This window comes from Acinonyx jubatus, chromosome D2 (assembly GCF_027475565.1).
Source record: "Acinonyx jubatus isolate Ajub_Pintada_27869175 chromosome D2, VMU_Ajub_asm_v1.0, whole genome shotgun sequence".
Lineage (NCBI taxonomy): Eukaryota > Metazoa > Chordata > Mammalia > Carnivora > Felidae > Acinonyx > Acinonyx jubatus.
Genome location: NC_069393.1, coordinates 14,079,332 through 14,096,514, shown reverse-complemented (window position 1 = coordinate 14,096,514; position 17,183 = coordinate 14,079,332). Strand labels below are relative to the sequence as shown.

The window sequence follows — 17,183 nt, the reverse complement described above, 5'->3', positions numbered from 1 at the left end:
TCTTCTCCCCTCATGAAAAAGCAAATCAGTCTGGTATTTCCAGGTACGTTTCAGGATTGCAATACTTCCGTCCTACTTAATGAAAACTTCGGCTTAAGAAATCAGGGTCCTGTGTTCTCCTCTACTCTCACGCATGCATGAACTCACATCGGCTCAGCCACAAAAAGGGAATCAACACCTAGCCAGGTCCTGTCCTGTTCCCTGACCTCGCATAAGGAAGGTCCCTCATCTGGTAAATCTGGATGATTTTGTGCTTCCTTCTTCTTTTTGGTTCAGGCCTAAGACAAGAAGCCAGCTGAATGGGTTTTAACCACCTTTCCCCTCAACCCTAGACTATGTTGTGTAAGTGAAATCTGACGGGAGTTTCATTGGTAAATGTAGTGAAAATGCTTGAGTCTCTGGCTACACAGGTGATGATTAGAATTTGTGTTGTCTGCTCAGACACGGACATTTACAGATGAAAGATATACATAGCACCTATATAGTTTATTTTTATTTTTGGACGGATCTTCATCCCTCTCCACCCCACCCCCCCCACCCCGTCCCCACCCCAAGGGTTGATTTTTATAAAAGGGACTATTTTAAGCCTCAGTCTGAGAGTATGTTAGGTAATAAAGAAAAATCAATTGGCTGCTAGTCACTGATTTCCAGGACCATCTTGAAGCACGATATTTGAAACGATATGAAATGGTTTGTGAATTGCTTTTTTTTTTTTTCCACTCTGTCATGCCAATTTATCAAAAAAAGAAACAAACAAATGTCATGCAGGTTGTTTTTTTTTTCTTTTCAATCCTCCGTGAAAACGCATATATACCCGCCGTGAGGCTTCATAGCAGTTGTGCTTTGATTGTATCGATTTTTAAAATCTGTCAGAAAGGAAAGGTAACATTCAGCCTCGTCATCAGCACTGTTGGGAAACAAAATCAGGAAACTTCTAGCACTGGTTTGACATGAACGCCGTGACCCATAGACGCGTGGCCCTCTTCCGTATGGTATAGACACCGGCTTGCGCTAATAGATCCCACGGCCTCCCTTGAAGGAAAGGAAGAGCCCCGTTTTGGTACCACGGCAACCGATCGTACCCCACACATTATTTTTTGATCTTGGCCATCCTAGCAAGGTACGGACTCTTTTTCTAGGTTGAAGTATTTCTTACAGTCTTTCAAATTACAGTCCGAGCAAAGCAAGACCACTGCAACGACAGGAAACCTCTCTTTACTGGCGAAGGGCTTTGCTTCAGGGCCACCATGTCAACTGCTATTTTTAGGATCAAACAGAAAACATGTAAAGAGCACTACTGTCGTCTAAGCAAGAAGTCCTCATGCCACTGTAGTTACTGGAGCAGCATCGATCAAAGGCATCATGGTGACCCCGAGCACTGATCTTCTCTCCGTCCCTCAGGTTTGCTGTCAGCCGTGTCTCAGAGAAAGCTGACTTCAGCAAGGCAGAAGCAGGTAAGAGAAATACATTAGAAGTCTATGTCCCAGCCCGAGTTGTCATCAGGTGGTGGTTCATCACTGTCCTCAGGGAAACTGTCAAAATTGCTTGTGTCTGTGGGTGATGCAACCTACAAATGAGAGAGGGCGTGACCGAGAAGGGATTTCTTGATTTTTGGGTTTTTTTTTTTTTTTAGTAAAATCCCAAACTAGATTTTTAAAAAGCATTCTTTATTCATTCCCCGATCAGTGACTGTTGTTTGAATGGCTACCAGGTGGCAGGCTTTGTGCTTTTTACTGGGGCTGAGGGCAGTGAATAAAAAAAGACATTGCTCTTGCCCTACCCTGGCAGGGAGTACCTTGTAGGACTAAAAACAAATAATCACAAAAATCTGTAGATGACTATAAGGTTTGCTTAGTGTTAGGAAGAAAAAAGACTTGAGAGTATGAGTGATGATGGAAAGCCTGTTTGAAAAAATATTATTTCAAAACTAAGAATTGGTGAGTTCAAAAAAGAGGTTGTAGCACGTGCAAAGGTCCCGAGGTGAGAGAGAGTGCTTCATGCTGTGAAGTGATCCAAAGGGGCCAATGTGGCTGCTGTGTAAGAGAGGATAGGACTGGAATGAGAAATAGGAGAAGCAGGCAGAAATCAGGCTGGGTAGCGCCCTGTAGACCATCTTAAGTCTTGTGTGTGTTTATTTCAAGTAGAATAAAAGCCATTTCTGACCTCGGTCAGAACTCTTGCAAATTTCTCGGGCAAAGTCCAAACTGCAGAGCATCAGTAAAAGCAGTAAAAAATCCATCCTTTAGTTTCCCTCATATTCTATAATATTTAGAACCTCTTATATACTAATATATATATATATATATATATATATATATATATATATATATATATGTATGTATATCCATAAAAGGAAACCTCTGGTGGATGTAGGCAAGTATAATTCAGGCTTACTCTCTACTCTTGTTCTTCTCTACTCTTGTTCTAAAAACAAAACTTGAAGAATGCAATTAGAATCTGCGACGTGAGCCACGGAAACGGGGTTTTTGTTTGCGAACAGGCATAAGCACTGACACAGAAATAAATCTCAGAAGTAGGGAAAATGCTTCTGAATCAAGAGCAGGCTTGAGTTAGTCCCAGGGGAAGGAAGCGTACACCTGAAAGGCTCAGGACCACAAAACGGTCTGTGCCTTTTCGTAAAGAGGCAGCATTAAACAGAAATACGTAAAAATGCAATCAACTGAAATCTATTTCAAGTTAATACAGCCTAAACACTGAGTCACCCTCACTGGGCTGCTATTTCACAAAAAACCCAATATGTTCAGAAAAGACCGTTAAGGAACGAGAATCCTTTTCTTTTAGAGCCCGATAAAAGGATAAATAACTTAGAACGAATAGTTGAAACAGGGAATGATAGAATACACATACAATAACCATCTCCTAACTGGCCTGTTTTTAAGGTTGCATTTTAGATACTATTCTAATGTGGTACTTCTATAGTTTATTTAATCTGATCACAGGATAAAACCTTGTCACACAAGTATTCGCTGGGAAGTCTACTTACACTTGGTATTATAGGAGGTGTCAAGGTGCCTTTTCTTAAGCCTTCCCAGTTAAAGCCCTCAAACCATCTAGGAAAGGGAGGAGAAAAAGGAGCTGGTTAAAGGCATTTTACTTGAGCTGAAGCCCCGTTGCAACATATTTGATGTGGAAATATCCATACAGGATGGAAAGCAGAAAGGCGAACATTTTCAACGTGACATAAATGTATCCTGTGTCATTGAAAACTTTTACAGTTGTCTTATACAATGCATATTTTAAAAATCTAATTGTTGAAATATTTAACATCGGTTACAAATAACTCCTTTGTCCCCCTGGCAATTTGGTCACAATGTCTGTATGACCTTGTTCCTGTACTATCATTATAACTTAATAAGTGTCATGATATCCTTAGCCCATGATCTACTTGGACATCTTATTTTAAGGCAATGGAACCAGGGCATGAAAGTCAGGACAGAAAATTATTTTTCCAGCTTTGCACTGATTCCTTGGGCAGCCTAATTAACCTTTTCACATCACTATATTAGTCAGGTCTAACTCTGACTTGGTACTGTTTTTGTGTTCGTAGAAGAAAACATTGACTATGCAATACTAGGGTCATAATAATTTCTAGTAAAATGTCATTTTTAGTTAAGTGTTAAAAAAATGAAGGTATTTGTGTTCAGATTTTCTGTGAAAATGAGGAGCAGATAACACTAAGTTTTTTGTTTCTGTTTTGTCTTTAAAAGTTTTCAGCAGTAGCAAATGCATACACCAAATTCTTAGCAGGTGTTTTAGGTATTTATAGATGCTTTGGTAAGTAAGTTCTTTTTGCACAGATGTGAATTTCCTGTGGGTGTTGCACCAACAGACTAATAAAAAACAACAATTGGGTCTTAGATTAGCACTCAGATATCCAATTAACTAGGTAAGGTTTAATATTGAAGATGCTGCCATCACTTAAAAACAACGCTGTACTCAGTACTATGTTTTATCATCTAATTGGGAAGCGGGTGGAAAAATATATTCCAGTTTTAGTCTAGGAAATGAGGCATGATATGGTGGAGGACTTGTGTTTTTGATATTCTGGTAGAGAATAGAATTCTAGAATCCACCTAGAATTCAGTCGATCAATCTAGTTCACATTTCCTCTTGGTGCCAGAGAGGAGCAATGCTCCTTAGCGTGAGCTGGGAGAAACTGATTTCAGTGAATCGGTCACTTAGTATGGCACAGGGTCGCGTGTGGCTGTGCTGTGCCCAAAGGCTAACTGGTCTGAACGTCCCCCCCCCCAGTGTTCCCATGGGCTAACTGTGTCAGTCACACAGCTAGTAGCTTAAAAAGAACAGCCTGGGGAGGGGCTTTCTGGACCCTCCCACAGAAAGGTCAAGGGAAGAACACTTACTTGTGCTTTTGAATGTCTTTGACGCCGTTTTTCAAATTCCCTAGTCTTTCCGATGGGTTATCCCTGGAAAGAAAACAACTGTAAGCGATCCCATCATGTTCCCGTCATGATCCTTTCAAACGTCACGTGGCCAAACGCTTACCTGCATAGTTTTTTAATTAAATTAGCAGCATTTTTGACAATCTTCTTTGGAAATTCTATCATGTCAATCCCCCTCAGTATGATGTTATAGGTTTTCATAGGGTCTGGGCCTGAGAATGGCGGGCTGCAAACGTGAGAGGTGAAAAGAGAATCACTTGTATTTTCTAAATAAGAAATCCTAAACTGTTATAACTCCACCAGTCTTATTTGGGGACATATATTGGTCGTGGTAACACGGAACGATGCTGGATTAATAGCAAAACCACGTGGAAACCTTTGTGAGTAAATCATGTAGCAAAACCATATACGGGGGTGCCTGGATGGCTCAGTGGGTTAAGTGTCCCGCTTTGGCTCAGGCCATGATCTTGCGGCTTTAACCCCCCCGCGTTGGGCTCTGTGCTGACAGCTCGGAGCCTGGAGCCTGCTTCGGATTCTGTGTCTCCCTCTCTGTCTGCCCCTCCTCCACTCGCTTGTGCACTCTCTTCCTCAAAAATAAATAAACATTAAAAATACAAACAGCCACCCCCCGCCAAACCATATATGGGCCAAGCTGATCTGCCATTCCTCTCATGTCTTGTTAGTCTTGCTGTCCTTGGCCATTCAAGATGTGGCTTCCACTTTCTAGCCCTTTTCCGGCACCTGTCAGCTCACTGATTACACTCATCATGAAGTCCAAAATCACTAGGCGGCTACAAGGATGCCAGTAATAGGACTCCATCTCCTGCTAATACCACCCTCACTCGCTGGGATCAGGACGCCATGTCTGCTCTCTGAAATACCAAGCATCCTCGCACCTCAGAATGCGGTTTGTTTCGCCTGGAAGGTTCTTCCCATATTTACCTGGCTAAAGGGTTATGCCGCTTTCCCAAAAAAGGTCTACTCCGATCAACCTACGGGATGGAACTGATCCTGTCACCTCTGTCAACCAATATAATGCGACAATTTAGTCTACTACTTGAATTTAAACTTGATTGTATTTTTTTTAAAGTAATCTCTACACCCACTGTGGGGCTCAAACTCACAACCCAGAAATCAAGAGTCGTATGCTCCACAGACTGAGCCAGCCAGGCACCCCTTGAGTTTAAACTTAAAAGAGTCACCTGCCATGATCTCTTCCACATCCTTTAGCTTTTTCACAACATCTAGCCGTCCATTTCCCCCTGGCATTACCTATTCTTGCTTCCTCTGTTGGAGAGTAATTGACCACATAAGCAAATGTTTACTTCTGGGCTCTCTGTTCGGCTCCCATGGTCTGTGTGTCTACTTTTGTGCTTTGTTCTTCTTTCTTAGGATTGCTTCTACTATTCAGGGTCTTTGGTGGTTTCATACGGATTTTAGTATTATTTGTCCTAGTTCTGTGAATAATGCTATTGGAATTTTGATAGGGATCGCACTGAATCTGTAGAGTGATTTGGGTAGTATGGACATTTTAACAATACGAATTCTTACAATCCAGGAGCACAGACCATGTTTCCATTTGCTCCCAATTTCTTTCATCAAAATTTAATAGTTTTTGGAGAACAGGTCTTTCACCTCCTTGGTTAAATTTATCTTTGGTAACTTTATTTTTTGGTGCAATGTACATAGAATTGCTGCCTTAAATTCTCCTTCTGCTTTGTTATTAATGAATAGAAAGACAACAGATTGCTGTGTATTAACTTTTTGTCTTCCAACGTTACTGAATTCACTTATTATTTCTAACGTTTTTTGATGGCATATTTAGGGTTTTCTACGTGTAGTACTGTGCCATCTGCAAACAGTGACAGCTTAAATTCTTCCTTACCACGTTGGATGCCTTTTATTTCCCTTTCTTGTCCGACTGCTTCAGCTATGACTTCCAGTACTATGTTGAATAACAGTGGTGACAGTGGAAATTCTTGTATTGTTTCTGGATCTCTCAGTTTCTCACCATTGAGTATGATGTTAGTTGGGGTTTTTTCATATACGGACTCTAATATGTTAAGGTATGTTCTTTCTAAACCCGCTTTGTTGAGGGTATTATACACAGATGCTGAATTCTGTCAAAACCTTTTTATGCATCTGTTAAGATGAGCATATGGGCTTTACCCTTTTTCTTGTCAATGTGGTCTATGATGTTGATTGATTTGAGAATACTGAACCACCCTTGTATCCCCAGAATAAATCCCACCTGATCGTGGTGAGTGATCCTTTTAATGTATTATTGAATGTGGTTTGCTAATATTTTGTTGAGAATTTTTAAATCCAGGTTCTTCAAGTATATTGACCTGCAGCTCTCTTTTTTGGTAGTGTCTTTGGTTTTGGTATCAGTGTAATACTGGTCTTATAAAATGAAGGTTTCTTTTTTTTTAGTAATAGTTTGGGGAGACTAGCTATCAGTTCTTCCTTAAATGTTGGGTAGAATCCACCTGTGAAGCCCTCTTTTCCTCAGCTTTTGTTTATTGGGGTGTTTTTGATTACTAGTTATAGGTTTGTTTTTAAAGCAATTTTGTTACTAGTTATAGGTTTGTTCCGATTTGCTATTTCTTCCTGATTTGGTTTTGAACGATTGTGTATTTCCAGAAATTTATCCACTTCTTTTAGATTGTCCACTTTGGTGGCACATAATTTGTATAGTATTCCTTCTCTAATAACCTTTGCATTTTGGTACTGTTGGTTGTTGCTTTCCTTTCACTTCTGATATTAATTATTTGGATTCTCTCTTTTGTTTTCCTTCATGAGTCTTGCTATATAGGTTTCTCAAAATTGTTTCTCTTTTAAGAAAACAATACTCACTTTCATTGATCCTTTGTATTCTTCTTCTTTTTTTTTTTTTTTTTTGGTTTCTCGTTTATTTCCTCTCTGATTTTTATTATTTCCTCTCTTCTAATTTTGTCTTTGTCCGTTATCTTTCTAACTTCTTTACTGCTGAGATGAGCCTCCGCTACTACAAATTTCCTTCTTAGAACTGCTTTTGCTGCTTCCCAAAGATTTTGGATGGTTTTGTTTACATTGTCTCCGTGTTTGTTGTTGCTGCTGGTATCTGTGTATTTTTAAATATTCCCTCTTTGATTTGTTCGTTGAGAAATTGGTCGTTTGGTAGCACGTTGTTTAGCCTCTTGATGTTTTGGCTTTTTTTCTTTTTTGTAACTGATTTGTAGTTTCATACCATTGTGGTTGGAAAACATGCTTGATATGATTTCAGTCTTAAACGTATTGAGACTTGTAGCCTAAATTGTGCTCTAGCCCTGGGGACTGTTTCACATGCTTTTCATTCTGAAAAGAATGTGTATTCTGCTACTGTTGGATGGAATGGGCCATATCTGTCTGTTATGCCCATCTAGACTAATGTGTCTTTCAAAGACACTGTTTCCTTACTGACTTCCTGTCTGGATGACAGGTCCATTGACACAAGTGGGGTGTTAATGTCCCCTGCTATGTTGTCTTACTGTCAATTTTCCCTTTATGCTCAGACTTGCTTAATGTACTTAGGTGCCCCCATGTTGGTGGATCGGTATTTACAACTTAAATCCTCTTGTTGGATTGATCCCTTTATCTCTATGTAACACTCTTCTTTGCCTTTGTTACAGTCTTTTTTGGTCTATTTTGTCAGACATAAGTATTCTTACTGGAGCTTCTTTTGTCTTGTTTGTTTTTTTGGCTTCCTTTTGCATGCAATATTTTTTCCCCCCACTTTCAGTCTGCATGTGTCTTTAAAGTTTGCCTCTTGTAAGCAGCATACAGTTTTGTCTTTATGTGTATCTTTTATACATTTTAGTTTGTGGTTGCCATGAGGTTCATAGGTAACAACATCCTAAGTATATAGTAGTCTATATTAAGTTGATGGTCACTTAAGTTAAACACATTCTGAAAGAACTTGATTTTTACCCTCCCCCACCACTTTGTGTATATACTGTCATATTTTACAGCTTTTTATTTTATGAGTTGCCTTAATATTAATATATATATAAAATATATATATTATCTATAAAATAAAATAAAAAATAGATTGTATTTATATAATTATATATTATAATTATATAAATTAACATAAATATATATATTTTATATTTATATAAAAAATTATAATAATAAATATTAATGCCTTAATATTAATAAAATCAAGTAGCTGACTTTACTACTTTTTCTTTTAACCTTCATACTAGCCTTATAAGTCATTGCTCTAGTCCCTTTACTGTATGTTTACTTTTATTAATGAAGTTTTTTTTCACTATTTTCTTCTGATTATTAAAGAATTCCCCTTAACCATTTTTTTTTTTTATTTTCTGGTAAACTCTTTATTGCTCCTTCAAATCTGAATGATAAACTTGCTTGGTGGTGTATAATCTTTGACATTGATAAATATGTGCCATGGGTTCATCTTGTTTGGAATTCTTAGGGCTTCCTGAAACTGGATGTCTACTTCCTTTCCTAGGGTAGGGAAGTTTTGAGTTATTATTTCTTCAAACATGTTGTCTGCTCTTTTCTGTCTCTGGGACCCAGATAATGGGAATTATTGTTTGATGTTGTCCAAGAGATTCCTTAGCTTCAATTTTTTTTAATTCCCCCCCCCCCTTTTTTTTTTGCTGTTCAGCTGGGGTGCTTTCCATTTGCTCTGTCTTCTAGATCACTGAGCCGTTCTTCTCTCTTCTAATCCACTATTTACTCCCTTTAGTGTATTTTACATTTCAGTTACTGTATTCTTCAACTCTGGTTCTTTTCTTGGTGTTTTCTATTTGTTAAAGTTCCCACAGAGTTCACCCATGCTTATCTCCACTTACCTTTTTTGAAGTTTTGTGTTCTTTCATGTGGACCATATTCCCCTCTCTCCTCATTTCGATCGACTTTGTTTCGACGAATTACATAATAGCTGCTGCTCCTAAACTCGAGGGAATGACCTTCCGTATGGTCATCCCTGTGTAGACCGTGTTTGCCTGCTGACTTTGGCTGGCTCTACAGAGCTGTAGCTGTCATGGGCTCTGGATCCTGGGCCGCCCTGTTGGGGCGGTTCTGGGGCTGTCTGTGCTAAGACCCCAGTGGCAGGACAGCTGAAGTGGGTAGAAGCCAGGGGTCATGGGGCCCTCCACGCAGAGGCCCCCCTGGCCGGACAGCTAGAGTTGAGGTGGGCATGGGCCAGGGGTCCCAGGGCACTTGACACTGGGTTGTTTTGGCAAGTCATGGAGAGCCAAAGTAGGGCACGTCTAGAGTATTCTGTGCCTGTCTTACCTTGGTGAGATGGCTGGAGTCATAATGAGCACTGACCAAGGGTGTCCACACTGGTGGGACATCTAGGGTCAGGGGGCTAGGGCTCCCTGTGGTGGAAAGTCAGCTATGGTGCCTGGGCTCTGCTCCCCTCTGTACTATCAAGGTAGAGGGGAAACATAAGTAGAGGTACCTGCCAGCTTCTGAGGACTACAGGGAGTCCCCACCACTTGGCAGGGTTCTAGGGCTGGTTCTGTTATTTGACGTTGCCCTTTTAAGCCATGACTTAAGGTTCCGTGCCCGGGGCAGATGCACCCGCTCACCGTTTCTCTGTACGTTCCTCTCCACTCCAGCTCGTGGTGTTAGGGGTGGGGGTCCCCTCTGTTCCTGTTTCCCCAACTCTCTCTGTATCCCTTGTCATCTATGTGGCCTCTCTCTCTCTTGTGCTAAAGCTAGTCAGGCAGCCCTCAGGTTCCCAGTAAGTTTTTCTACACACAACTTCTCCTTGTCTTTGCCCCCTATTGCCCTTCTAGTGAAGCCATGGGATGTCCTTTCCTTGCTCTGTATGTCTGAGACCTCTACCCAGCTTTCTTCTGAACTCTGGTTTATAATGACCCTACTACTCATTGTCCCCCATGCACGGCACGGTGGGGTGTTTGTTTCTCTTTTTGTTGGGGCCCTTCTTTTCCTTGCTGATGGCTCTAAGAGCATTACACAGAAGACCTGCAAACTATTCCCGTTTCACTTAGGTATAATACTTGTCAACATGTCCTCTTATCTCTCTAAATAGTTGACCCTAGATATTTTTATACCACTATTACCTCCCTTGCTTCATTGCTGGCTAAGCAACTAGGCTCAAAGACCTCACAAAAAGACACTACGGTTTTCCACATTCTCACATATATACAAGGAATTCGTAATGATGAGGGCAAAGGTTGACGTTGAGTTCCCCGCCCTCATCCAACCCATTTTAGAGTTTGTTTTACGAATCCCTGGGCACTTGCATAATTACTTGAAGTGCTGGACCAAGATATGGTGAAATGTGCTTTAAGATGGTCTAATCAGAGTGACAAAGGCAGGAGCGTGCAGCTGTTGGCGGATCTATTTTTATCAGCAATTCTCTGCCAATGTCCATACCTGCCAGTCAGAAGTTCATACATTAGGATTCCCAGTGACCAGTAGTCGGCTGAAATGTCATGGCCTTTGTTCAGGATGATCTCTGGAGCCACGTACTCTGGAGTCCCACAAAAAGTCCATGTTTTCTTTCCAAATCCTATTTTCTTTGCAAAGCCAAAATCAACCTTACAAAGAGAGAAAAACAAGTTATTTCAAGGCACTTACTTATTTTCAAGCTGAAAAGCAGTAAGGTACTTAGCTGAAGTGCACGGAATAATAATAAAAACAGATGCATATCACTACAGTCCTATATTCCCAAAGGAGTCATCTGTGTTTCAAACAAAGCCTCCCTGAGCAAAGTCAGTGTAATAGGAAAAGTTAAAACCTGAGTATAGGCTGAAACTCACATCATTAGAAATACAGGTAAACCTTTCTTTCCAGAAACAGCTTCCATTTCTTCCTCCTTTCCTGACCATGGAGGTCGGGCCATAACCCCTTTACTTAAAATTTTTAGAAGTCTAGGTGGACCTACTTGACACATTTTCCAGAATATGCATGATTTCTGCTGGATTTAGGAAGCAGACAATTCATTTAGCAATGAGAAGCCAGTGCACTGCTCAAGGAACCTAGTAACAAAATGTATCCCTGCCCCGAGTACACATAAACAGAGATACAATGCAAATGTGTCCTTCGTTTTTCTAGAAATCTTTCTGGATGGAGGAGCATTGAATGCAGAAAACCTTTTTTTTTCCAAAACGATTTGGTTGAGAACACAAATAATGAACAGCCATTGATTTGATTTCCTTGAAAACCATATGCTGAATAAAAAGTCCCAAAGTTTAAAAAATAGCCAGGCACTGACAGATTCAACGTCCACAAAAATTGTACATTTTATAACAGAACTTCCCTCCTACGGTAAATCTTTAGAGCACTTGACAGATTTTATTATTGTGATCATTACTATTACTATAATTCAAATGGCCTAAATAACATTGCCTAGCAAGTGATTTTTTTTTCCTGTTACGATTGTACTTAAATCTAAAATGTTAAAAGGATTCATGGTTTTCTATGACGTAGGTAGTCATTCCCTGTGAATGGCAGAAAGTGGACAAGAGAAAGGTCTACAAAGCTCTTCTAGAGGTCTATGAACACGTGTCCACAGGTCCGAGTCCATTTAAACACATCCTGCCAAGACAGTATTAACTAAGACCTAGCCAATTTAATTTCTTACAACTTTTGCATCACTTGAAAGAAGAGTTGAAAGCAATAATGCAAAGATATGCTCTTAAGAAAAGTTATAGCATTTACAAAGGAAAAGGGAGGTTTTGATGTTAGGAAATGAACACAGCTTTATGAACAGAGGTTTTAAACCCGTGGGGCAGAAACCGTGCGTAAAGGGCACTGACCAGTTTGGTGTAGCCTCGGTGATCCAGGATGAGATTTTCTGGCTTGAGGTCCCTGTAAATGATTCCTTTGGAATGCAGATAGGCGAAGGCTTCCACCACACACGCGGTGTAGAATCTGGTCGTAGAATCTTCAAATGAACCTCTGAGACACAGAAAATGAAAGTGTACAAGATGTTCGTTTCTCTGATAGGGTTTTATTTATTTTGTCCTCATTTCATTATATTCCTGTGCCAAACTTTGACCCTGGAGACCAATGTCCTCTGGCCAAATGCCATGTGATGGGTACTGCCTTGGGTTTTCAAAAGCCCTTGAAGACCACATCCAGGAATGCTTTGCCCTGACAAATGAGATAGTTAACTCTACCCTCCCGTAAGCACCGAGGCGGAGTTCAGCGTCATACCTCCTTCGATAAGCTTCCCAGCACCCCCCCCCCCCCCATCCTCTAACGAGACACAGCAGTGGACAGGGAGGAGACGAAGCCTATTTTAAAGCTGTCTACCAAGGGTTGGGTTTGGTAAAGCAGAAGTTTATGGGTTCAGTCGTACTTATTTTTAGAGGGCTTGGTTTTGAATCTTCCTAAATAATACAGACACGGTTCATAAGAGCATGAATAAAAAGGTTAATGCTTCCAGAGAGCCACTTTGGAAATGAGCTGTGATGCTGTGTTGCAGTCATATATCACAAGCTAAATAGTCTGCTTTCCAAAATTTTGCCAGCAAGAGAAATAACACCCATGTCCCACACTACTGCCTTCTTACTAGAAAAGATGGGGCAAAGAAATAACTAGAAGGAAAAAGGTACTTGGAAGGGAATTTAGATTAGTAAACTTGATTCTTACGTTTGGCAAAGAACGCTCACACTCTCTGTCCTCACTCTCTTTATTTAATGAAATAACAATAAAGGGAAGAAAAAAAAAACATTGGCATCTAAGGTTAGCTCCTTGGTTCCATAGCAGAAACTTTATACTTTAGCTGTTTTTTTCTTCCAAGAAATTCTTTAATTAAAAAAAAAGAATTATATTTGAGAAAGAGAGAAAGAGGAAGCAGGGGAGGGGCAGAGAGATGGAGACAGAATCTGAATCAGACTTCAGGACTCTGACGAGCCCGACGCGGGGCTCGAACCCATGAGCCATGAGATGATGACCTGAGCCAAAGTCGCACGCTTAACCGACTGAGCCACCCAGGCGCCCCTAGAATCTTAAATATAACTACAAAGATGCTAGTGTCTCTCTTTAACAAAGTCTGAATTGTGAATTTATAAGGTCAAGAAAAAGTTTCCTTGAGAAGTGCATCTATATTGGGAAATAACAGGTTGTATGTTGCAATTGTCTTTGGACTGGGAACTACCTTTGCAGAGCAAACACTATGTAATTCCGCATCTTGACAAGGGGGTTGGGGTAGTGCCTGGCAGGTTGTTTTTCTTTGCCCTGAAATAAGTATGCTTGTCCGTCAAGAGCAACAGATTTCTTTCACTGGAGAGGTTGTTTGTAGTAAGTAGTAAGCATCGTGTGCAGATACAACTGTGTGCTTGCTAAATAACGGTACTGAGTGCCATATATGACCCCAGTCCTTCCTCACTGGACAGCTTTGCAAAGCCATGGCTGAGCCAAAACAAGGCAGTACAGGGAATAGAGCTTTGTCATATTTCACATTGCATGCGTTGTTTTAATACGAAAATTGATTACTTCCTCGTATTGGGACTGTCTAGCTGTGATTCAGGTGGGCTGTTTTGAAAACCTACAAATTCTTGGTTGCTGCTGGAAGAAGAGATTATTTCTGTAGTTGTGATTCTGAGCAATGTATCTGTTTTCCTTAATATTCACTCGTCAATGGAACCAAATGGACAAATACACTGTAAATGTTGTAAGGAAAGTGAACACTTACATGAGAGATGAACTGCTCACGAAATCTCGGCCGAAAGGTATTCATGTTCATATTCTGAATAAGTCGGCCATTAGCAGGAAGATGAAAAAAAAATCCTAATACAGATTCCCATTCATCAGAGAGAGCTGTAAGTTAGGAATGTAGACTCTGAAGCAAGAATCCTGGGCTCGAATTTGGGTTTCACTTGCTTACTTTTGAGCAACTAACTCTATCTCCCTCGGTCTCCATGTTCTCTTGAGCAAAATGGGGCTTGTAATAGAAACTACTCATTGAGTTGTGGAAAGGATACAAATAACTGAGGCGTATATTTAGAGTTAGTGTCTGACACACAACTGGGTACCTGATAAATATTAGCCATTCTAACTGAGAGCTGAAACAGTCTTCTTTAGCTGCTGTGTCTTAATCTAGGAAAGCTGAATGATACAGACAGGTCGGAAGTCTTCTGGAGATGGGACTGAGGGGTCCGTAATACCTAATTAACACTGTTGCGTAAGTATTTGCCGCCTCTCACTGCCAAGGCTAACTGCCATGAGTCAGCTCTGAAGGGTCTTATGTTAATCTCCGTTCTTTTCATTTTGTCTAGGCTTCTCACAAATGCACAGGCAAAAATGACTCTCTTACTGCCTGCCAATTTTCATCATAAAGTAAACTGACCACCAACCTACACCTTTGGGTCTTGAGCTCTCGACAGCTCTGTTTATTCGTGTCAAGGTTTCTCTGATTCTGAGCCATTTTGGAACTTGGAGAGTTCTGCAAAGCTGGTTTCCGTTCCTTTAAAACTCTATTTTGACTCTCCCTCATACATAAGCATATTTGTAACTGGTTTTCAAAATGAAATGAAAACATGATCTTAAATCTGTTTCCATGTTAGCTGATAACTCAACATAATGTATGCATACAAAGTATTTACCAGAAACACAGCTTCATCGCTAAACGTTTGATGTGGGTAATTTGTGGATTCTGAAATACACTGCTGGAAAGCAGTCACAAAGCATAGCATCAGGGTGACTCAAAATGAAAAATTGCCATTAGAATTGAAAATGACAACACAAATTTGATCTAAAACAAAAATGAAAGCTTGTTTTCTCAACAGAAAGTTGCTTGAAGAAATAAATCACTGCCCTAAATAGCTCTTCAAAATAATAAATTATGCCTTGACATGCGTGTCATTTCAATTAAAACAAGCATGGAAAAGGCCCGTATACTTTCTCTAGGAATGGGCTGTTGTTTTATTCTAGCTAGATGGCAGTAGACAACAATCTGATTGAGAGCATCAGAGGGTTATGTATGCTTATGGATAGACTCAACTTTAATCCGTGTTTAATCCACTTGGCATAAACCAGGTCCTGAAATGACCACATGAACCAAGACAAAGCATCTCTCATCGGAGGTAAGTTCCCTTTTTCCCTTGACTAGTAACGCGAATCATGAGTGAGTGTAACTATTGTATTAGTTTCAGGCGTACAACGTAATGATTAATTCTTTACGTTATTCAGTGCTCACCATGGTTAAGTGTCGTAACCACTGGTCGCCAAACAGCATCGTATTATGGACTGTGTTCCAAGTGCTGTACTTTTCATCTCTGTGATTGATTCCTTTTATAACTGGAAGTTTGTATTTCTTAATGCCCTTTGTCTAGTTTACCCATCTCTCCGCTAACCTCCCCTCTGGAAATCCCCATTTTCTTCTCTATATTTTGAATAATCTGTTTTGTTGTTTTGTTTGCAAGATTCTACATTTCAGTGAAATCATATAGGATTTGTCTTTCTCTGGCTTATTTCACTCCGTATAATACTCTCTAGCTCCATCCACGTGGTGGCAAATAGCAAGGTCTCATTCTTTTTCTATGGCTGAGTAACATTCCATTGGATATACACACAGCACATCTTCTTTATCCATTCATCTACTGATGAACACTTGGGCTGCTTCCATAATTTGGCTTTGTAAATAATGCTGCAATAAACACAGGAGTCAAAGTATCCTTTCACATTAGAGTTTTTGCATTTTGGGGGGTAAATACCCAGGGACTGGAACACTGGATCATAGGGTAGTTCTGTTTTTAATTTTTTGAGGAACTCTCATACTCTTTCAACACTGGTTACATCAGTGTTCATTCCCACCAACTGTGCATGAGGGTTCCTTTTTCACCACATCCTCTCCCAACACTTGCTATTTCTCGTCTTTTTTAATTTCAGGCATTCTGACAGGTGTGAGGGGATATCTCCTGGTCGTTTTGATTTTCATTTCCCTGATGATGGGTGATGTTGAGAATCTTTTCATGTATCTGTTGGCCACTGTATGTCTTCTTTGGAAAAATGAATATTCAGGTCCTCTGCTCATTTTAAAAATTTGATTGTTTTTTTGTGTTGGGTTATAGGAGTTCTTCATGTATTTTGGGATATTAACCCTTTATTGAATATATCATTTGCAAATATCTTCTCCCATTCAGTAGGTTGCTTTCTCATTTTGTTTATGGCTACCTTTGCTGTGCAGAAGCTTTTTATTTTGATGTAGTCCCAATAGTTTATTTTTGCTTTTGTTTCCCTTGTCTCTGGAGATGTATTTAGAAAAATGTCACTAAAGCCAATGTCAGATTACGGCCTATGTTTTCTTTTGGGAGTTTTATGGTTTCAGGTCTCACATTTAGGTTTTCAATCTATTTTGGAAAGTTGGTATAGTTTCATTCTTTTGCATGTAGTTGTCCAGTTTTCCCAAAACCATTTTTCGAAGAGATTGTCTTTTCCCTGCTGTATATTCTTGCTTTTAATCAACCATGTAAGTGTCAGTTTATTTCTGGGCCCTCTATTCTGTTTTTATGCCAGTACCATACTGTTTTGATGCCTACAACTTTGTAGTGTATCTTGAAATCTGGAATTGTGATACCTCCAGCTCTGTTCTTCTTTCTTAGGGTTGCTATGGCTACTTGGGGTCTTTTTGTGGTTCCATACAAATTTTAGGATTATTAGAGTTCTGTGAAAAATGCTATTGGTATTTTAATAGAGATGGCAATGAATCTATAGCCTGCTTTGGGTAGTATGGACATTTTAACAATACTCTTCCAATCCACAAACTTGAACTGTCTTTTTATTTGTTTG

General features: G+C 40.0%; 1 protein-coding gene across 6 annotated transcripts in view; it reads right to left on the bottom strand.

The window, feature by feature from the left end:
- Window positions 1-686: 686 nt before the first annotated feature.
- PRKG1 (protein kinase cGMP-dependent 1) overlaps window positions 687-17,183 on the bottom strand; it is a 1,240,511-nt gene continuing 1,224,014 nt past the window's right edge. For all 6 annotated transcript variants that reach the window (XM_027049866.2, XM_027049865.2, XM_027049867.2 and 3 more), the window contains 6 exons: window positions 12,206-12,347; window positions 10,821-10,984; window positions 4,525-4,647; window positions 4,383-4,445; window positions 3,005-3,071; window positions 687-1,567 (listed from right to left, as the gene is read on the bottom strand). In XM_027049866.2, coding sequence (XP_026905667.1) covers window positions 1,469-1,567; window positions 3,005-3,071; window positions 4,383-4,445; window positions 4,525-4,647; window positions 10,821-10,984; window positions 12,206-12,347 — 658 coding nt within the window. In that variant the 3' untranslated portion in view covers window positions 687-1,468. The remainder of the gene's footprint in view (window positions 1,568-3,004; window positions 3,072-4,382; window positions 4,446-4,524; window positions 4,648-10,820; window positions 10,985-12,205; window positions 12,348-17,183) is intronic.